The sequence below is a fragment of the Callorhinus ursinus genome, unplaced genomic scaffold (assembly GCF_003265705.2).
Source record: "Callorhinus ursinus isolate GAN/ISIS: 27379988/994484 unplaced genomic scaffold, GSC_fseal_2.0 scaffold87, whole genome shotgun sequence".
In the NCBI taxonomy this organism is placed as follows: domain Eukaryota; kingdom Metazoa; phylum Chordata; class Mammalia; order Carnivora; family Otariidae; genus Callorhinus; species Callorhinus ursinus.
The window spans coordinates 300,769-319,965 of record NW_027397149.1 but is presented as its reverse complement, the minus strand read 5'-3'; the positions used below and the strand labels follow the sequence as shown (position 1 = coordinate 319,965).

General features: G+C 57.2%; 2 protein-coding genes across 4 annotated transcripts; both read right to left on the bottom strand.

Moving 5' to 3' along the window:
- Positions 1-66: 66 nt before the first annotated feature.
- PRSS8 (serine protease 8) lies at positions 67-4,159 on the bottom strand. Of its 3 annotated transcripts, XM_025854160.2 has the most exons (6): positions 3,813-4,159; positions 3,522-3,539; positions 1,931-2,093; positions 1,334-1,605; positions 1,078-1,244; positions 67-954 (listed from the first exon to the last, which is right to left on the bottom strand). In XM_025854160.2, exons 1-6 carry the CDS (start codon positions 3,895-3,897, stop codon positions 646-648), a joined length of 1,014 nt encoding a protein of 337 aa, XP_025709945.1. In that variant the 5' UTR covers positions 3,898-4,159; the 3' UTR covers positions 67-645. The 3 variants fall into 3 exon arrangements, with proteins under 3 accessions (XP_025709945.1, XP_073744286.1, XP_073744285.1); XM_073888185.1 differs by lacking the exon at positions 3,522-3,539 and having other exon boundaries at positions 1,334-1,626; XM_073888184.1 differs by lacking the exons at positions 3,522-3,539; positions 3,813-4,159 and adding an exon at positions 2,723-3,438.
- Positions 4,160-6,919: 2,760 nt separating this feature from the next.
- Positions 6,920-18,017, bottom strand: PRSS36 (serine protease 36). The gene is made up of 15 exons (XM_025854039.2): positions 17,921-18,017; positions 17,580-17,615; positions 17,338-17,373; positions 16,952-17,114; positions 16,243-16,523; positions 13,570-13,736; positions 10,245-10,485; positions 10,007-10,136; positions 9,303-9,559; positions 9,056-9,219; positions 8,451-8,688; positions 8,177-8,318; positions 7,638-7,903; positions 7,440-7,561; positions 6,920-7,198 (listed from the first exon to the last, which is right to left on the bottom strand). The coding sequence occupies exons 1-15, from the start codon at positions 17,955-17,957 to the stop codon at positions 6,920-6,922; spliced, it is 2,559 nt and encodes an 852-aa protein (XP_025709824.1). The 5' UTR covers positions 17,958-18,017.
- Positions 18,018-19,197: the final 1,180 nt, after the last annotated feature.

Here is a 19,197-nt window from a genome sequence, read left to right as displayed (position 1 = left end):
ATTTCACTCCTGCTTGTTCTTTCCGTCCCTCACCCCAGGCCCAAGCCCACGCCCAGTTCCGGTGGGGGCTCAGTCCTCCGGAGTCTAGGAGTCGGGCTTCAAGGAGGGCATGGCAGCCAATGGGGCAAGACTGGGGCCTTTTCTGTTCTTAAGAATATGCTGCCCGGAGGCAGCCCCAGCTCAGGAGACAGGAAGAGGGTGAAGGGATGGGGCTCATCAGGCAGAAGGAGCACTCAGGGTGCTGGAGCCAGCCCTTCAGCAGCAATTAACTAGGCAGGTACCCAATCTTCTGGAAACAAAGCGGGGAGCCAGGGCTCATTTTCATCGTTAAGGGTCCTCAGGGGCTCCAGAGGAGCCCAGCCAGCGGGTGGAGGTGGCCAGAGGTTCTAGCCAATACCACAGGTAGTAAAGCCTCTTTGACTGTGGGTTGTAGTCCCAAAGAACGAACCCAGAAGAGAGGGCTCAAAGATCAGGACGGTGCTCTGGGCTCCCACAGGTCCGGGGAGGAAGGAAGGGGTGGCTCGAGCCAGTCCCCCAGGCCCAGAAGATGTCAGGGAAGGGCCAGCTCCGTTCCCGGGCCATGCCTCTGTCCTTGGGTGCAGTGTGGAAGTCCAGGAAGCAGGGTCAGCTCCCAGGATGACTAGCTTAGCAGACGAGGCCCAGGGTCAGGCCCAGTGGCAACAGAAGGACGAGCCCCTGTAAGCCCCAGGCTGGGGCCAAGCTGAAGGCCTGATGGTTGACACAGAGATGGCCATCGGGCTGGGACTCCTGGACCTGGGGCACCGCACGAGGCTGCAGCTCTGTCACGTGATAGTGAATCCAGGTGGCATAGCTGGAGGTCAGAGTGTACACGCCAGGCCTGTTGGGGGCCCCACAGGCATCGCCCCAGCTCACAATGCCTGCCAGGTACCAGAGGCCCCCCACGGGGCAGGAGAGTGGGCCCCCAGAGTCACCCTGAAGACAAAAGCCATAGAGTACTGTTAGGATGGGGCCCCGGGCCTCAGGTCGGCCATGCCAGCCCCTCTGGCCCTCATCTGCCAAAAGGCACTGGTCTCACTGGACCCCCCCTGCATTTACCTGGCAGGCATCCTTGCCCCCCTCCACGTAGCCGGCACACACCATGTCCTGCTGGATAAAGTGGGGCTCGTCAGGCTTGGCGTTGATGTTGTACAGGCAGTTACACGTCTCACGGCTGATCAGTGGTACCTCAAGTTGCTGTAGCTGCCGGGGGACCAGGAGGCTCACTGTGGGAGCAAAAGATGCTTACCCAGGGCCTCCTCCCCTGAGTCAGACACCCCCCCCCAATGCCTCTAGACGTCAGCGCCCACCTCACCTGAGGGCGCCACGTGGCCCCATCCAGTGACAGTACATTGGAGGCCATTGGGGAAGGAGGTGTTGGCTGCAGGGAGGCAGATGGGCCGGATGTAGCGGGAGAAGGTGACGGGCCTCCCGAGCCGGAGAAGCGCGATGTCGCCCTGGGAGCCCTCCTGGCGGTAGCTGGGGTGAGAAATGACCTGGGCCACGGTGCGGACCTCGGCCTCAGGGGTGTAGGAGTCCAGCTGGTGGGCCCCCAGCTTTACCTCATAGTCTTCCTTGAGGTGCTCCCTGCAGGCAGAGGGGCCAAGGCTGGGACCCAGGAGACCTCTCCTAGTTCCCTGATCCCTGTTGGGGATCCCCGTTCCATCCACCCCCAGGTTCTGGTCCCAGGCAAAGGGCCTTTTCGATCCCAAACTGCATATTAGTTTTATCCTGTGACCCGTGACCTCTGGCCTTCACTCCTCACTGATCCTTTCGGACTTAATTATTGCTACCCCTGGACCCAACCCAAGAACTCTAACCTCTGGCCTGGAAGATCCCTGAACTTTGACCTTAGCCCACTTTGACTCCCCCCCGGCGCCCCCCCCCTCCGCCCCCACCACCCGGCTGGTACCTTGGGAAGCAGTGAGCAGCTGAGAGCACCCACTGCTCAGACACGAGAGACCCGCCACACACGTGGGTGCCGTCGTAGGTGATGCTGACCTGCCAGGGCCACTGGCCGGCAGCTGCGCCAGCACCCCCGGTGATGCGTGCTTGGGAGGCCACACCACAGGAGGCTGTCCAGGGAGGAAGGGGAGAGGGTCAGGTCCCTCTGGGGCCCCCCGCACCGGGTTCCTCAGGCCTGCCGCTTCCTGTTGATCTGGTTTGGAGCTTGGGAAGTGAGCTCACGGGAGCCAGCCACCCTTCTGGCCCCATCCCACTGCTCAGTGGGCACGGCTGGTTCTGCCCCCTCACCGTCCTTGTTACCTAGCTCGGGTTTCGTCCAGCTTCCTCTCTCTCAGGTCCTCCTACCTTCCGTTCCGTCCACTCCTCACAAGTCAGAAGATCTTTATAAACCACAGATCTGATCGGGTCACACCTCAGCTTGAATCCTTTCCTGGCTCCACACTGCCCTCCAGATACATTCCCGACCTTCCAGGACGCTACCACCTAGTCCAGCCATCCCTCCGGACACTTCCTGTCACACACACTGGGCCACACACTTGCTTGCCTCTAGACCTCTGCTTATCCAGGTCACTCTGCCGAGCACACCTTTCCTCATCCCTACTCAGCTCAGCAAACCTATTTGCCTACGGAGGTGATTCCAAACGTCAGCCTCTCCTTCAGCTGCCCTCACGGGGCTGGCTGAGTTGGACGATGCTGGGGGCTCCGGCCCCCCACCCCCAACACCGCCCCCTCACACAACTGTTGTGCTGGGGTCTGTGACAGCACAGAATCCGGGCATTCCCCGCTGACGGGGCCTGGAGCAGACCTCCTAGTGCCCCGTGCCCAGCACACGGGGCTGGGCACACAGCCGGAGTCGTGGATGCGTGCTGAACAAACAAGAGGCCTCCCACACTGAGCATCTGGTTTCCGGGACAGCCTCACCCCCACGGAGGCTGCGGCCCTTGGGAGCAGGACCCGACAGCCCTTCCCAAAGTCACCTTCCTCGGAGCAGAGCAAACCGTCCGGCCAAGCTCCTCCTTCTGTCCTCCTAATAACGACAATAGCTACTAATGAGTGACTGCCCAAGCAACGCGCGGGGCCGCGAGAGGGCTTTCACTCACTGACTTTATCTCCCTGAGTCCTCACTGGGGCCCCAGGAGACAAACATTATCGACTTCATTCTGGAGGTGAGGGGACTGGCCAAGAATACACAGTGTGCGGTGAAGCGGGGACTGAAAACCAGACTCAGAGTCGCGTGGTGTGCCTTGGTTGGTTTTCCTCAAAGGTCGTACCTCTGGACTCAGACGTGGGTTTAAAATCCCAGCTATGCCTCTCAGTGGCTGTGTGCTCTTGGGCAAGTCACTTCTCTGTACCTCAGTTTCTTTCTCCAGAGAATGCCGGCTACCGTCCCCAACTTACAGACTAATGGGAGGATTTACACAAGGCAATAAGGATGGGCAAGTGGGCCCTACCGGAGAGAGGGTCAGGCACTCATGAAACACTCCGTTGGAATCTGAATCCAAGCCCCCTTCCTTTCCCCTCCCCCACACAAGCCTCACCTTCATCCCCATCTGCTCCTGGAGGAAGAGAGAAAGAGGGAAGGGTAAACAGGAAAGGCCAGAGTTCCCAGACCCCTGAGCACCTGCCACTTCTCCAGAGGACTGTCCCCCACCCCCACTCCGCACCCCCCAGGGGGCCAAAGCTGAAGGGAGAGGGAGAGGCCCAGAGCTAGGGAGGCTGAAGCCGAGATAAGGGATAAGGGATGTGCCCAGAAAAGGGTTATACCCTTGGCCTATGTCCACCACCCCTCCCCCCAAGCCCCACATTCTCAGACCGCAGCAAATACTCACCAAGTCCGGACCGGAATAATCCAAGTAAAAGCAGAATGGCCACAGCCCCCAGCCACCCAGGCCCCAGGCCTGCCCTGTGGGCCATGGCCCAGGACCAGGGCCCCTGGGGAGAGACACCAGGCACCCTAGGGAAGGTACCTAGGGCTGGTTTCAAAAGGCAAGTTCCAGGTATCGGCCCCAGAGGGAAGGGATCCTGGAATCGTGCTGGGAAGGGGGAAGAGACGTCCAAGGCTAGCTTCGAAGGCAGGAATAAGACGCGAAGGGACACGCTGGGGTCTCCGCAGTCGCCCGTGAGGACACGTCTCCAGCCGGGCCAGGCTACGCAGAGACCTTCCAGAGTGCTGGATCCCTGGAGAAAGGCACCTACCTGCCTGCCCCTCCCCTAGCCCCGCCCTCCTCGCTTAGCTCCGCCAGCTTTGCTAACACGGTCCTAAGTCCTTCCAGACCCCCGGGGGTGTGTGTGTGGGTGTGTGTGTATGTGTGTGTGTGTGTGTGTGTCTGTTCCAGGCGGGACTGGAAATCCTTGATAGCTAGACTCCCTAGAATGTGACCCCACCGCCCTCTGTCCCAGGTCTTGCAAGTCTCCCGGACCAGTAATGTCCCCCAGGTTCTGGCCCCGTCTTTGTTGTCCTGGGGCCGCTGTGCTCCTCCTTTCTTCCCTCCTTAGGCCGGGTGTCTGAGCCCAGGACACCTGGGGCTGCCCCGGACCTGCCATTTCAGGCCCTTCCATAGAGCCTGCAGCTGCATCTGTGTGTGGTGAGGTGTGTTGAGTGTGATGGCAATGCCGATCATCTCACAAATATTTCCCGAGTGCCTACTATGTTCCAGGCACAGGAGACAAAACAGACACCACCTTCTGCCTTCGCTGAGCTCACCGTGAAATAGGGCTGACAGCTCTGAATCAAATAATCACATAGCAATTACAGAATAATTTCAAGCTAGGCACTATGATAAAGAAGAATGGGGGCTCTGGGGGCCTGCTCACAGGAGCTTCGCATAGGCTGGCATCAGGAAGGTGCTATTAGAACTGAGGCCTGAGGGGCTCTGGGAAGGTGTTAAGGCAGATGGAGGAGAAGGGTGGTCCGGGGAGAGCGTTCTCAGGTGGACGGTGCAGGTGGCACAGGCTCTGGGGCCGGAGGCCCATGTGACCGGGTTGGGGGTCAGGTTCATCCTCTGTCCGTGTACGGGTCTATGGGCAACTGGGCATGTATGTCGGCTTCGAGCCTCAGAAAAACAGAGCCCCATTTCCCCACCTACTTTCCATAAGGCTAAGACCTCTTAAGCCAAAACTTCAGGGCCCCTCCTGGAGGGCAGGGAATTCCTGGAGTGGGTGAGGGGCTAGAGGCTAACTGCTGGGGAGGAGGGGGCAACATTGGACACTGCGGTGGGTTGGGCAGAGGGTAGGGTGTATTAAATGTTTGTGGGGGATGGCATATGGGTGACTGACTGGGTAGGGGACCCAGGTGGGGATGTAATATTCTCTTCGGGATCTGGCAGCTAATGATAAGCCTGGCTCTTTAAGAACCTCTGCCCATCGGGGTGCCTGGGGGGCTCAGTTGGTTGAGCGACTGCCTTCCACTCAGGTCGTGATTCATCAATCGATTCATCGATCGGGGAGTCTGCTTCTCCCTCTAATCCTCCCCCCTCTCATGCTCTCTCTCTCTCTCTCTTTCAAATGAATAAATAAAATCTTAAAACTAGTTTGTCTTTGAAAAAGCAAACAAACAATAACTTCTGCCCATCTCCTCAATCTCCCAAGAACTTCCTACTTCCCCTCCCCTATCCTCTGCCCACTCAACCCAGAGATGGTGACTCCGGCCCCAGAGGGGACCCCTCTGCTACTCTCATCAGCTGGCTTCCACCCCAAGCACTCCTTCCCCAGGTCTCCATTTGCCCCTTTTCTGTGCTCAAACATCACCTCTTCTGTGATCCTTTCCTAATCCCCAGCCAGGGGTGTCCATGTGTGCTCCCCATTACATTGGGAGCACTTCAGGGACTGATCTATCAGACCCCCGGACCCCCTGACTTAGTAGTTCGCAGGAAATGTGGTTGAATTCACGCAGGAAGGCGCACTACTAAATGGTGGGTGAGGGGGGCGCTTGGGTGGCTCAGTTGATAAAGCATTTCAGCTCATGTCATGATCTCTTGAGACCCCGGATCAAGGCTCCCTGCTCAGAGGGAAGCCAGCTTCTCCCTACCCCCCGCCCCGTGCTCGCTCACTCTCTCTCATGCCCGCACCCTCGATCTCAAATAAATAAATAAATAAATAAATAAATAAATAAATAAAATCTTAAAAAAAAAAAAGGTGGGTGAGGGAGTGGGATGTACACACAAGGACACATGTTGGTGCCCAAACTCTGGGGACACCAGGCAGGCTGTGCAAGTGGGGGACCGTCGAAGGTGTGTACTGGGGACACTGGTGGCACATACCCCGGGGCATTCATCAGGGTGTGCACGTGAGGGGGCAGCCATCTGTGGGCATGGGATATGCTAGGTCCCGGACTCCCAGACTGAGACCCTTCCCTCACCCTCACCGGCAGTCCTTGCTCCGAGGGGCGGCGGCGGCGGGGGGGGGGGGGGGGGGGGGCGGTGAGGGCAGGAGGTCTGAGCTAGGGCTGAGGTGTCTAGCAGGTGCTAGAGATGCCGATTCCGCTGGGGAGGTGACGCACGCCCAGCTGCCACCCCACGTCCCCCGCCCTGGGGCGGGAATGAGGGATAGCTGCCACGTTATCGGGGACACATTTCCTGGGAGCCCAAGGCCTGACTCACAGAAGCCCGGGAGGGATGGGCCCAATTCCCGGGCTTCCCCCAGCCCCTCGGCCTGCCCACAGCAACGCCACAAGGCCACGTGCCTGTGTTTACACCTTTATTATCCGCTGCCCGCTGCCCCCAAGGCTCCTGAGCCCTCAACAGCCGGGCGCTGAGGCCCGATGACCCGAAGGCCCTGCAGCCCAGGTGGGCGGGGCGCTGCGGAGGCTCCGGCAGGGGAACAGAGCCGGTTGGGCCACATTCCAGCCGCGCTGGGCGGGAAGTGGAGGGCAGGAGGGGGTGGGGGGGGGGAGAAGGACGAGGCCCCCCCCCCCCCCCCCCCCGAGACCCAGGCCCCCTCAGTCCTGGATCAGGGGGGTTAGTAGCAGCAGGAATACAGCAGCCTGAGGGGAGCCTGGGGCGCTGGCCATGTAGGGGGGGCACAGGTCGCTGCCTTCAGGGGGCCAGTGGGGGTAGCCACTGGGAGGCAGGAAATGGGCCTCCCCCACTGTCTGGGAGATCCAGGCCTCTTCGGGGCCAATGGCAGCAAATAGCTCCCGGCTCCCCGGAACAGCCATGCCCATGAGGACCCAGGAGCCTCGCGCGGTCAGGCACAGGAGCGGAGGTGCCGAGGTCACCTGCGTATCAGAGCCAAGCCCCAAAGGGTCTCTCACCCTTCCTCCTGATTCCCTGCCCCTTCTTAGAGTCCAGCCACAAAGCACTGCTTGTTCCCATCCTTGGGCCTCCTGGCCCCTGGTCTCTCTCAGGTCCGGCCAGGAAGCACTGCTTCTTCCCACTTGGGGCCCAGCACTCAAGAATTCCAACCCTGTTCTCTCTCTAGGGTCCGGCTGCCCAGCACTGCCTCTCCCCTCCCTTTACCTCACATCTGTCCTCCTGACCCTCCGAATACAGAACACAGAGAGTCCCAGGGGGCAGAATGCCCTGATAGAGACAGTGACAGAGTCGTGGCATCAAGATGGAGACAGCTACGGCCACCGGGACTAGAGAGGAGAGAGGGCTGTCGCAGGGATTCTGGCCTTCAGTCACGTCTCACCCCCCAGGGCCCCGGGCTCTCACCTCGGTCCCGGGGGTCCTTCCAGCCCAGCACCCAACAGCTGGCCCCCAGGGGGATACCCCCTGGGTGAAGGCAGATGGGCAAGGCTGATGGGGAAGGTTCCACCCGGGAGCTCAGCTCCAGGAGGGCCAAGCGGGGCCGAAGTCCCAGGTGCCGGGGCAGGCGGATGCTGATGACCAACCGGGATACCTGGTGGCCCTGTGGGAGGGGGCTGGCCCCTGCCCGGCCCAGGTACACTTCAACATAAGGCACTGTGGTAGAGCCTGGCCTGTTGGAACAAAGCCCAAAGTCACCTTCTCCTTCCCCAGTCGCTGTAAAGTCCTTCCCAGTGCAGGGGACAGGGCAGAATGAACTCCATTCATCAGGGGCAAGGTCACTCCATTCATAATTCCTCCTTCCAAATCTCTCTTCTATCTCAAAACGCTTGTCGCAGTTCCCTGCACCATAAGAGCCCTAAAGGGAGAATATCCCACTCTTTTAAGAGTCCTTTTGCCCATCTCTCCAAGTTTTCCTTCTTGTCCAAGAGATGGGTGAGACCCACCTGAGGACACAGTGAGTGGCTGCCAGAACCCAGCCTGGGGCCACGAGGATCCCAGTGCAGACTCGATCTCCAGCTACGTGCACCTCTGCCAGCCAGGGCCACAGGACCCCCATCACAGCGGGCTCTGGTCTCAGGCCACAGGCTAGGGAGAGGAGGTGACCACTTAAGTGGGGGCTCCACAGCTGACCCCTGAAGACCCTACCATGGATCTTAGCCCATGTAGGAGACTCTAAGTCCCAAAGCCCTAAGGAGACTTTAAGCCCTGAGCCCTCACCACCATGTTCTGTGTGGGGGGGGCAAGTCTGTGTCTCGGTCTCCTCCCCCTCAGGGCCCCAGTCCCAGTTCAGCTGGTCTTCGAGGGAGGCTCCCCCAGTCACATGGCTGATCCACCGGCCATGGCTCTGCAGGGGGTGGAAGACTCTGGGGCGTAGGCAGCCACTGGAGAGATCGCTGATTCCAGCCAGGAACCAGGTCCCCTCCTCCTTGCACAGAAGACTCCGATGAGAGTAGTTCTGCAGCAAGAATGTGTGCGCGTGGGTAAGAGGCTCTCAGAGGTCCTGGGGCTTTCCTGTACTCCACTCTCTCTCCATACTCAGACATAACACGTCCCACCGCCCGTACGGATCTGTATAAGTCAGCCCTCACTTTAGGATTCTCTTTAAACCTGGGGGTAGCCAGAAGGCCCGACAGGGCCCAGGGCCCATCTCAGGCCCCTCCCCAAAGTCCTCCAGGGCCAGACTCCGCCCCCAGCGCCTTCAGGACCCGCCTTAATCTCCGTCCCGGCCCCAGAGCCCTCGGCCTCATTCCCAGGCCCTCGCAGACCCTGCCCCCACCGCCCCCTACAAATTCGGTCCCGCAGGCCCCGCCCCCGTCGCTCACCCAGCAGCGGCCCGCCTCCTCCTCCTCCAGGTAGGCGGGGCAGAGCGCGTGCGGCGGGTCTCCCGGCGGCGGCACCGACGCCCCCTGGCGGCCGTACAGGCAGTGACACCACCAGCCGCTCAACAGCTCCGCCTCCAGCTGTGAGTTGGGGCCAGGCGCAGGCTCTGGAAGGGAGAAGGGAGGGAGCTGGCGCTGCGGCGGAGCCCCGCCCAGACTCCGTCCAGCCCCGCGCGGGCCCCCTGCTCACCCCCGCGACCCCAGAGAGCCAGGCGGCAGCGGCTCCTGGGCAGGAAATAATGTTCTGGGTGAGGTAGACACACTGGCCGCGGGGCCGTGCTCAGGTTCACCGGCGCTCGCAGCTGCAGCAGCGCCAGGTCCGAGGCGTCGTCCCACGAGGCATTCTCGTGCAGCACGAGGCGCGCCACCAGCTCTGCGCGCCGCCGCGAGGGCAGCAGCACGCGCCAGTTGTCCCGGTCGCGGGGCGGGCCGTCTGAATTGATGGGGCTGCGGGATGGTGGAAACTGGGGACGTGGGCTGGATCCTGCACACTCAGCTCAAAACCACGCACGTCTCGCTTGGACTTTGGACTTCCAGAGAATTGGGCACTCAGCCCGCAGCATCCTGGATCGAACTTATAATGCCCCCTACTCGCCCCCAGTAGACAAGGACCCCGCTTTGCAAGCTGGATCCTACACCTGCCAGTGAGACCCCGCACTCCAGACCGATGTGCCCCTCCACCACCCCGACTCCTACCCTACACAGGGGATTGTGCCTACCTTACCCAGAACACGATTTCCTGCCCAGGAGCCGCTCCACCCCTCCACCCCTCCACCCTCCTCCTACCCTATACAGGGGAAGGGCAGGGGACAGGTAGATAATGTCTCAGGCCGATGCGGGGGGGGGGGGGGGTGGTGGTGGCAAGAACATGTCTGAGACTGGGTTTTCACTCACTCCAGAAAGCAACTGGCAGGTGCCAAGACCCAGCTTTCAGACACCAGCGCCCCATGGCAGGGTCTGGATCCTGGCACCATCACCTGGGCCTCCCAGGGCCAGGTCCCTGGCCTTGGGGCCTTGCCGCACTCTGAGGGGTGAGAGGCCTGGGTCAGGGGGCCTCCCAGACCCCCAGCAGTTTCCACCCCAACTCAAATCTCCCATGTCCAGCCACCATCTAGGGGTCCTGCTCCCTCACCTGGCAGGGCAATGGTGCAGTTCTCATCCCAGGGACCTGACTGGGGCTCCCAGGACTGGGTGGGAAAGGCAGGCCCAGGCTCTGAGCCTATCACCTGTTCCCGTATCCATGCCTCATAGGGAGCCACCGCAGTGAAGACTCCAGGGCGGTTCCTTCGTCCACAGCCAAAGCCAAAGCTGGTGATTCCCGCCTGGAACCATCGGCCACCTTCCTCACAGACCAGAGGCCCCCCAGAGTCTCCCTGGTGATAGATAATTCAGGGTCAGGGATCAGCCCGGAGAGCCACCCAGCTTATACTGGGTCACCTCACAAAGGTTCTACACCTCTTCTTGTTGCCCAGCATAGAGCCACCTTCTAGAAATCTGCCCTGTCAGAGCCTTGTCCTCTGCATTGCCTACAACTGTAAACAGAAGAAAGCCTTGTAAGGCAGAAAGGCTGATGAGCATTAAAGGCCGTGCTACAGAGACCTGCAGGTCTCATTCAGAGCCAAATGATTCCTGTTCAATAAGGCTCAAATAAACCCCGTTTTGGGTTTCTAAGTGCACCCAATTGTTAAAGTAAATCAGAGATGCCAACATTCAGGAGCAAGAGGCTATTGTTAGAAATAAGCTGTTAGAAAAGCAGCAAGGGGGCGCCTGGGCGACTCAGTTGTTTGATCATGATCTTTCATGGTCATGATCTTGGTGTCATGGGATCAGGCTCTGTGCTCAGCAGGGAGTCTGCTTGTCCTCCCTCTGCTCCTCACCCTGCTTGCACGCTCTCTCTCACACTATCTATCTCTAAAATAAATAAACAAAATCTTTTTAAAAAATGCAGCAAGAAGGGATAGTTTGAAATCGAGTAAGCAGGAAGAACTACAATGAACAAACACTAAAACAACATTGTTCCTGGGCGCCTGGGTGGCTCAGTTGGTTAAGCGACTGCCTTCGGCTCAGGTCATGATCCTGGAGTCCCGGGATCGAGTCCCACATCGGGCTCCCTGCTCAGCGGGGAGTCTGCTTCTCCCTCTGACCCTCCCCCCTCTCATGTGCTCTCTCTCTCTCATTCTCACTCTCTCAAATAAATAAATAAAATCTTTAAAAAAACAAACAAACAAACAAAAAAAACATTGTTCCTAAGACATCTTCTGTAGCCGAGGTCAGGCATCTCTGTGACCTGAGGAGGTCCCAAGGAGGGCTCAGAATCATTGAGAACTGTGCTGTGCAATACGGTAGATGTATCCACATGTGCCTATTTAAATTTAAATTTAAGCTAAATAAAATTTAAAATTCAATTTTTTAGTCATACTGAAAACATTTCCAATATTCACTAGCCAATGTGGCTAGTGACTACCATACTGAACAACGCAGATATAGAATATTTTCATCATTGTAGGAAGTTCTAATGGACAGCACTTGGTTTAGAGGAATTTGAACTGTTTGCAACCCTGTTCAGGAAGGGAACCTCATAACTGGGAGGGACCCTGAAGACGATCTAGCTTGACTAATCCCCATCACCACCATGCATGCTTGAGCGCCCTCAAAAATGTGTGCCATTGGGGGTGACTGGGTGGCTCAGTCGGTTAAGCATCTGACTTTTTTTTTACAGAATTTTTTTAAAAAGCTTTATTTATTCATTTATTTATTTAAAGATTTATTTATTTATTTATTTATTTATTTATTTATTTGACAGAGCGAGAGAGTGAGAGAGAGAGACAGCGAGAGCAGGGACACAAGCAGGGGGAGTGGGAGAGGGAGAAGCAGGCTTCCCACCGAGCAGGGAGCCCGACGTGGGGCTAGATTCCAGGACCCCGGGATCAGGACCTGAGCCGAAGGCAGATGATTAATTACTGAGCCACCCAGGTGCTCCCATTTATTTATTTTAAGATTTTATTTATTTATTTGAGAGAGAGAGAGAGAGAGAAAGCCTGAGTGCGGTGGAGGGTGGAGCAGAGGGAAGGGAGAAGCAGACTCCCTGCTGAGCAGGGTGAAATGCGGGACTCAATCCCAGGACCCGGAGATCATGACCTGAGCCGAAGGCAGATGCTTAATGGACTGAGCTACCCAGGCTCCCCTATTTGTTTTAGAGAGAGAGAGCGAGCAGGGAGGGGGAAAGGAGAAGCAGACTTCCGGCTGAGCAGGGAGCCCAGATGCGGGGTGATCTTCCAAGGAGGAGATCATGACCTGAGCCCAAACCAAGAGTTGGATGCTCAACGCCCCAAAGCATCTGACTCTTGATTTTGGCTCAGGTCATCATCTCAGGATGGTGAGATCGAGTGTAGAGTCTGTTTCTCCCTCTCCCTCCCCCTGCTTGTACACACACTCTCTCTCTCTCTCTCTCTCAAATAAATAAATAAATAAATAAATCTTAAAAAGAATTGTGTGCCATTGGAGGAAAGTTTCTGGGGAAAATGGTTAAAATATACTATGTGTTGGCTTTCAGCAAGGTATCTGGAAACCTCTGTAAAGGATTAATCCTTCTACTTGTTTAAATTTTATTTTAAAGTAATCTCTAGGGGCGCCTGGGTGGCTCAGTCATTAGATGTCTGCCTTCGGCTCAGGTCACGATCCCAGGGTCCTGGGATCGAGCCCCGCATCGGGCTCCCTGCTCCGCCGGAAGCCTGCTTCTCCCTCTCCCACTCCCCCTGCTTGTGTTCCCTCTCTCGCTGTGTCTCTCTCTGTCAAATAAATAAATAAAATCTTTATATATATAAAAAAATAATATCTGCACCCAATGTGGGGCTTGAACTCACAACCCTGAGATCAAAGAGTCCCACGCTCTATGGACTGAGCCAGCCAGGCACCCCGGATTAATTCAATTTTTTAAAAAAAATAACTATTTGCTGAATAGCTACTAAGGAACAGATGCTGTGCTGTGGACTGGGATGTGGGATAATAATAACAATAGCTAATACTTATTTAAGCTCCTATTAAAGACTAGGCACTGTCCTAAGTATTACAAATTCATGTACTCATCATAACCACCCTATGAGGTAAGTAATTCTATCATCTCTGTCTTCCAGATGAGAAAGTCTGGACATGTGGAGGTTAAATAATTCAGCCAAGGTCCCACAGCTCATAAGCGGTGGTGCTGGACTTCTAACCAGGCTGACTCACTCTAGAGTCTGACATGTAACCTCTGCATTGGACTGCCATGAGTAACATAAGCCCTCTTGTTGAGCCCCGAGTTCTGTCCATTTATAATCTTCTCATCAGTCCTATCCACCGGCCATCTTGCCCTCTTTTTGCAGATACGAGAGAGATGAGCTTGGTCTATTCCTCTTGTTTCCTATTGGTTATAGGGCTCTGCCTGGCCCTGCGGGGCAGATGCGGTGGCCTCCCCTCACCTGGCAGGTGTCTCTGCGGCCCCCCGGGTAGCCAGCACACAGCATCCCTGGCAAGAGCTGGAAAGTGAGGTTGAAGGGGCCAGGCCGGCTATAGAGACACTGACAGGCGTCCTCTCCCAGCAGCCTTAGCTCCACTTCTTGTAGCACCCATGGGAGAGGCAGGTGCTCTGAGGGCAGAATGGGAGAGCAAATGCTCTGAGGCAAGTATGAAGTCCCCTGGTCCCCAGCTCAGCATTGTGCCCTCCAGGCACCTCCTGAACATCTGTTTAGATGTCCCATGGCACCCGAGCCTGCTACATCCCAAACCAGTCATTATCACCTCCTGCTCCTCTCTGTTCTTCCCACAACCTCCTCTCAGGAATGGCCCCACAAGCACCTAGTAAGAGCTTCCACGGATGGTTGTGCAGTGGAGAAAGGTATCCAGACAACAAATAATGCATGTGGGGGCTAAAATCACTCAGCTCTGGGCCCCCATAGGGGTTGTGTAGTCTTGAGAGGGCACCCTTTCCAACAAAGATGCCGTATAGACTAGCGTGGTCCCATACCAAGTTGCCAAGCATGGAGTCTGGGTGTCAGCTTTGACCTCTGTCTCAGCTTCCCCTCCCCAGTCAGTCCCCAAGTCCTGAAAACCTCTCATGTGTGACCTCTTGGATTTTCACTGCCACTGCCCTAGTTCAGGAGGCACACCTTTGGGCCTGGATGATTGGCCCAGGCTCCTCACTGGTCCATTCCCCAACCCACCCTTCAGTTGTTGCTGACAGAGGCATGTTCTTTTTTTTTTTAATTTTTATTATTATTATTTTTTAATTTAAATAGGTTCCATGCCCATTGTGGAGCCCAACGCGGGGCTTAAACCCACGACCCTGAGATCAAGACCTGAGCTGAGATCAAAGAGTTGGATGCTTAACCGACTGAGCCACCCGGGCACCTCATGACAGAGGAATGTTTTTAAAGCTCAGCTCTGATCTTACCAAGAACAATCAATGGATCCCACTGTCTACATCTGAGGCCTCAGCCCTTTCCTGAGGTGACCCTGCCTTTGATGGAAACCAAGTCTCAGAATCCAGGAACGGGTTGGGGAGAGTTGTGACTAGAGCTCCTTCCCTTCCCAGAATCCTGAGAGGTCAGGTGATGGTGAGGCTGTACTTAAGGGTCATCCAGGGAGGTTTGGGGATTGTCCTAGGGATCCTGGGAGCTGGTGGGCTACTCTGGCCCTCGGTTTGACCTTAAGGCTTTCATGGTCCACACCTAGCCGCTTTTGCGGCCTCTGTTGCCTATGCCCCTTCTACTCCAGCCCGGCAACCTGGCCCTTCTCCATCTAATATGTCTCATGTGGACCCCCAGAGTGGCCTCCATCTCCCCCCACCTTTCTGTAATGCTAACTTATGTCCTCTTTACAAAACCTCCCCAGAAATCTCCTGTTCTGGGTGCCCTTTGTCAGGATGGTCTGGGCCCATCTACACAGACTTCCTAGGTGCTCAGAATGACCCTTTCTTGTCATCCCCTGCCCTCCAAGCACAGGCTGTGGCGTCTCCTCCTCAAGCACCCTTGCCAAAGCCCTGGGCACTACACAGGTCTGATCATGGCATATGCAGAATAAATGTGGGGGCCTTGCTAACATGGAAAGGTAGCACTGGATAATGGCGATGATGGGGAATGGGAAAGTGGTCTACTTCCCCCCACACCTTCTAACATAGTGTTTGTTTATCTGCTGAATTTATAGCTTGTCTACCTACTAGAACTTAAGTTCTGAGAAGCCAGGGAGTTTTGCTGGTTATGTTTACTGGCATATCTTTAAGTCAGTGCCTGGCACAAGAGGCGCTCAAGAAATATCTGTTGAGGGTGGGGGATGGGTTAGCCTAGTGATGGGTGTTAAAGAGGGCACGTTCTGCACAGAGCACTGGGTGTTATGCGCAATGAATCATGGAACACTACATCCAAAACTAATGATGTGATGTACGGTGATTAACATAACATAAAATAAAGAAATATCTGTTGAACGAACGAAAGATGAACTGAATGAATGAGGGTGAGTTGGGAGAAGACAGGAGGTGGGTAAGTAGATGAGTGAGGGGAGGAAGACAACAGGGGAAAGGAGGGCAGAAGCTGACATTTGCTGAATGCTTACAATATTCCGGGCTTCAGTGCACGATTACCTAGGGCAAAAATTCCTAAAGTGCATTCGTGACTGCTCTCATAGGCACCGTGCTACAGACTTTACACGGATTTTCTCATTTAATCCACCCAACAACCCCATGAACTGGGCACTGTTTTCCTCAATTTTCAGAGGACGAAATGGATTGGGTGAAGTGCTTTGTCTGAAATAGCAGAGCTAGGATGGGAACCCCAGTCGGATCCTAAATCCAGGAAAGAGAAAAACTAGAAGGGAAGGTGAGGAGGGAATCGCGGTGTTTGAGTCAGTAGTCTTACCGTGCGAGCCCTTGCGGAGGAGGAGAGACGGAGATGGGCAGAGCACTTAGCCACCGCCTGGCAGAAATCGGCCCTCCAGGCCCCCGCCCGAGGCCCCGCCCCGTGGGTCCCACCTCCCGAGCCCCCGCCCCAGGGGCCCGCCTAGACCGGGCCCCGGCTTTTAGGCGTCGCCCCGAGGACCGCTCAGTAGGCCCCCACCTCTCCCGTAACCCACCTCCCCGGAGGGCCCCCGCCCTCACTCACCCGCTTCCTGGATGTCCCCCCAGCCGGTGGCCCAGCAGGCCGCGCCGTGGGCGAAGCGGTGCGAGGCGCGCGGCAGGCAGACCGGCCGCACCGCGGGGCCCAGCTGGGCGGGCGAGGCCAAGCGCAGCAGGGCCAGGTCGGCGCCCAGTTCCACGCTGCTGTAGTTGTCCGGCACCAGGATGGCGGCCACTGCGCGGACGTGCGCGCCGTCCAAGAGCCCGTCCTGGGAGTGCACGCCCAGCAGTACCGACCACTCGGTCGCAGGCTCCAGGGTCCCGTTCCTGCGCCGAGGCCCAGGCGGGAGGGGGTTAGGTCGACCCTAAGATGGGGGCCGACTGTCGTGGGGGTGTGGGGCTCAGAAGCCCGGGAGAAGGTGGGATCAGCGGGAACCCAGGAGGGGCGGAGTCGGATCCGGATTTGGGGCTGGGGCGATCCAGGTTGAGCTAGGTTCCCAAAAGGGGGAGGAGTGGATCCGATTTAGAGGTGGTTGATAGGGGACGTTAGACAGACGGAATTAAGATTCGGGTGTTTGGTGGAGCGGTGGGGCGAGTCTGCAGGCGGCGTCAACCACATTTGGAACCAGGATACCCCCGCAGAGGGGCGGAGAGACGGGCGCAGCTCGGTTCCAAGTTAGCGGTTGAATACACCGGGTCAAGCGGCGGGGCAGGCTTGGCTTTTGGAGAGGGGTCGGTCGTGGGCGGATACTCACTTCACGAAACAGTGAGCAGCCGAGAGCACCCAGGAAGGGGCGACGAGGGAGCCCCCGCAGATGTGGCCCCCACTCTGCTGCAGGCTCACCTGCCACGGCCAGCTGCCTGGCTGCGCGTCTGAGCCCCCCACGATTCGGGCAGAGGGCTCAGGGCGACCGCAGTCTGCGATGGGGTACCATGGAGGTCAGAGCCTGCCGGGTCCCTGACGCCAGAGGCCCAGGCAACTCCCAGACAAAGCCCCTGTCTCCCACCCGACTTCCGTTTGCCCCTCTGAACAAAAACAAAGAGGACCTAGGCACTGCTAATTTTCCCGTGACTTTCACCTCCCTCCTCGCCTAGCCACACTTAACTTCCTGTAAGATGAGGAACCCCCGCTCTTCCTTACCTAGATCTTCAGGTTCTTCCTGCGTGGGACTGAGAGCTGGGAGTTGGAGGGTAAAGAGAGGAAGGTACTGGTGACTTCCAGCCCCTGACACTGCCCAGCCCCCATCTTCCTGTTCTCCATCCTCTACCCCCTACCTTTCCCTTCCCCAGTTCCCTGCTCTTTCGGCCCCCTGCCAACACCCATGCTACCCCTCCTGTCTTTTCTGCCTCCCACGTGGCCTTCCCCCAGTCCAGCTGCCTTACCTGAGTCCTGGAAAGCTCCTGGGATGGGGCTGATGGCTGGAGAGAGGGAAGCAGAAAGAGGCTGGAGACTACACTTTGATATGCCCTCCCCGACTCCCCCCACCCAGCCCCCCCACAAGCTTTACAGCTACTCCATCTCCCCAGGACACCCGGGGTCCCTTTCCCCTCTCATACACTATTCTCTCCCTTCTGACCCCTCACTCCCTCCTTTTTCTGATGTTCTCCTGCCCGTCGTCCTCTGACACCCCACTACCCACACAGAACCCAGGAGTCCTGCTTCCCGGCTCCCCAGATACTAGGACCCAGGCCCCTTGCAGCCATCTTCTGTCCCCTGAAGTTACCGAGGATCACAAGCGGAAGGAGCAGGTGCTGGGACATGGCCCGTTTGAGTCAGCTGGAGGCACGGAGATGAGTGAGGGTCTGCTCCCGGCCACAGCTCTGTCACTGCCTAGGCAGCCTGTGACACCTGATGGTCCCAGGAGCAGCCCCACCCTCCCTGGCTGGAGCCCATCTCTGGCAATCTGAGAGGATCTGGGACTGGAAGGGGGAAGTAGGGAGCCCAAAGGCCCCACCCAGAGCCCTGTGAGCGTCTCACATCTCTGGAGGCCCAAGGTGGGGGTGGGAGGCAGATGTCCTAGCTCCAGGACACGGTTGGGTGGGGGACGGAGGAGTGGAGGACCCTGTGGGCAAAGGTGGAAGGAGAGGACAGCCAGGTGCTGGGAGGCTGATGTACGGGGTCCTTGGTGAGGCAAGGCTGTCGGTGAGCCCAGGCCCTTGGGACAGAGGAGGTGGCCCCTCAGTGGCGTGACTCACCTGAGACCTCACCTCTGATCGGGGTGTGGCTTACCCCAGTGGCTTGGCCTTTTCTTCTCACACAGCTCTAGTTACTGGAGTTGCTGGCCAGGTCTGGGAAGGGAGCTCTAGGGAATTCAATCCCATCCCAACAAAAGGATCGCAGATTCCGTCCGGTTGGACAGGGCCAAGGATTCTGGGAGGGGGCTGGGCAGGCTGGCAAAGCCAAAAAGGACACCACCCTTTTCTGTGTCAGAGTATTCTCAAGTGTGGTCACTCTTTGTGTGACCTTGGGAAAGTTGCTCAGCCCTTCAGTGTGTATCAGTAGGAGGCCACGAAGAAACATATGGTGCCTCAAAGAGGGGGCGTGTAATTGTGGGGCGTGTAATGAAGGAACTATTTACAGAGGTATAGGCAGGGTTAAGGGAAACCCACAAGGGATGGTGAAGCACCCTGGGGCTAGCAATAACGGAGAGCCCTGCCCTGCCCTGACGGGAAACAGAAAGGGAATGCTGCCCCTGGAGGAGAGGGCTGATCCGATCAGCGCTCCTTCAGTGGAGGAATGCAACCTTTTATCAACTTGTGGCTCAGCAGGGAGGGAGCTGGGGAATAAAAGTCTCCATCTCACTTTCCTCCTACCCTCTGATCACCTGCCAGTTTCATATAGGAAACTTCCCAGAAGCCTGAGTGATAAGGAGCCCCTGGTGTGAAAAAAAAAAAAAAAAAAAAAAAAAAAAAAGGAGCCCCTGGTGTGGCCCATAAAGGTCGCTCTGGGGGAACAGATTAGGATGGAGGAGAATGGAAATGGAGAGTCACAGTATAGCCA

Excerpts from the sequence above, each read along its gene's own strand:
- PRSS8 (XM_073888184.1), bottom strand. The coding sequence starts at position 2,882 with ATGCTCAGTGTGGGAGGCCTCTTGTTTGTTCAGCACGCATCCACGACT. Across the intron at positions 2,094-2,722 it reads TCACAGACCCCAGCACAACA|CCTCCTGTGGTGTGGCCTCC; the intron begins GTTGTGTGAGGG and ends CTCCCTGGACAG. Across the intron at positions 1,606-1,930 it reads GCTGCTCACTGCTTCCCAAG|GGAGCACCTCAAGGAAGACT; the intron begins GTACCAGCCGGG and ends CTCTGCCTGCAG.
- PRSS36 (XM_025854039.2), bottom strand. The coding sequence starts at position 17,957 with ATGTCCCAGCACCTGCTCCTTCCGCTTGTGATCCTCG. Across the intron at positions 17,374-17,579 it reads AGGAGCTTTCCAGGACTCAG|CTCTCAGTCCCACGCAGGAA; the intron begins GTAAGGCAGCTG and ends TCCAACTCCCAG. Across the intron at positions 10,486-13,569 it reads GCCGCAGAGACACCTGCCAG|GGAGACTCTGGGGGGCCTCT; the intron begins GTGAGGGGAGGC and ends ATCTATCACCAG.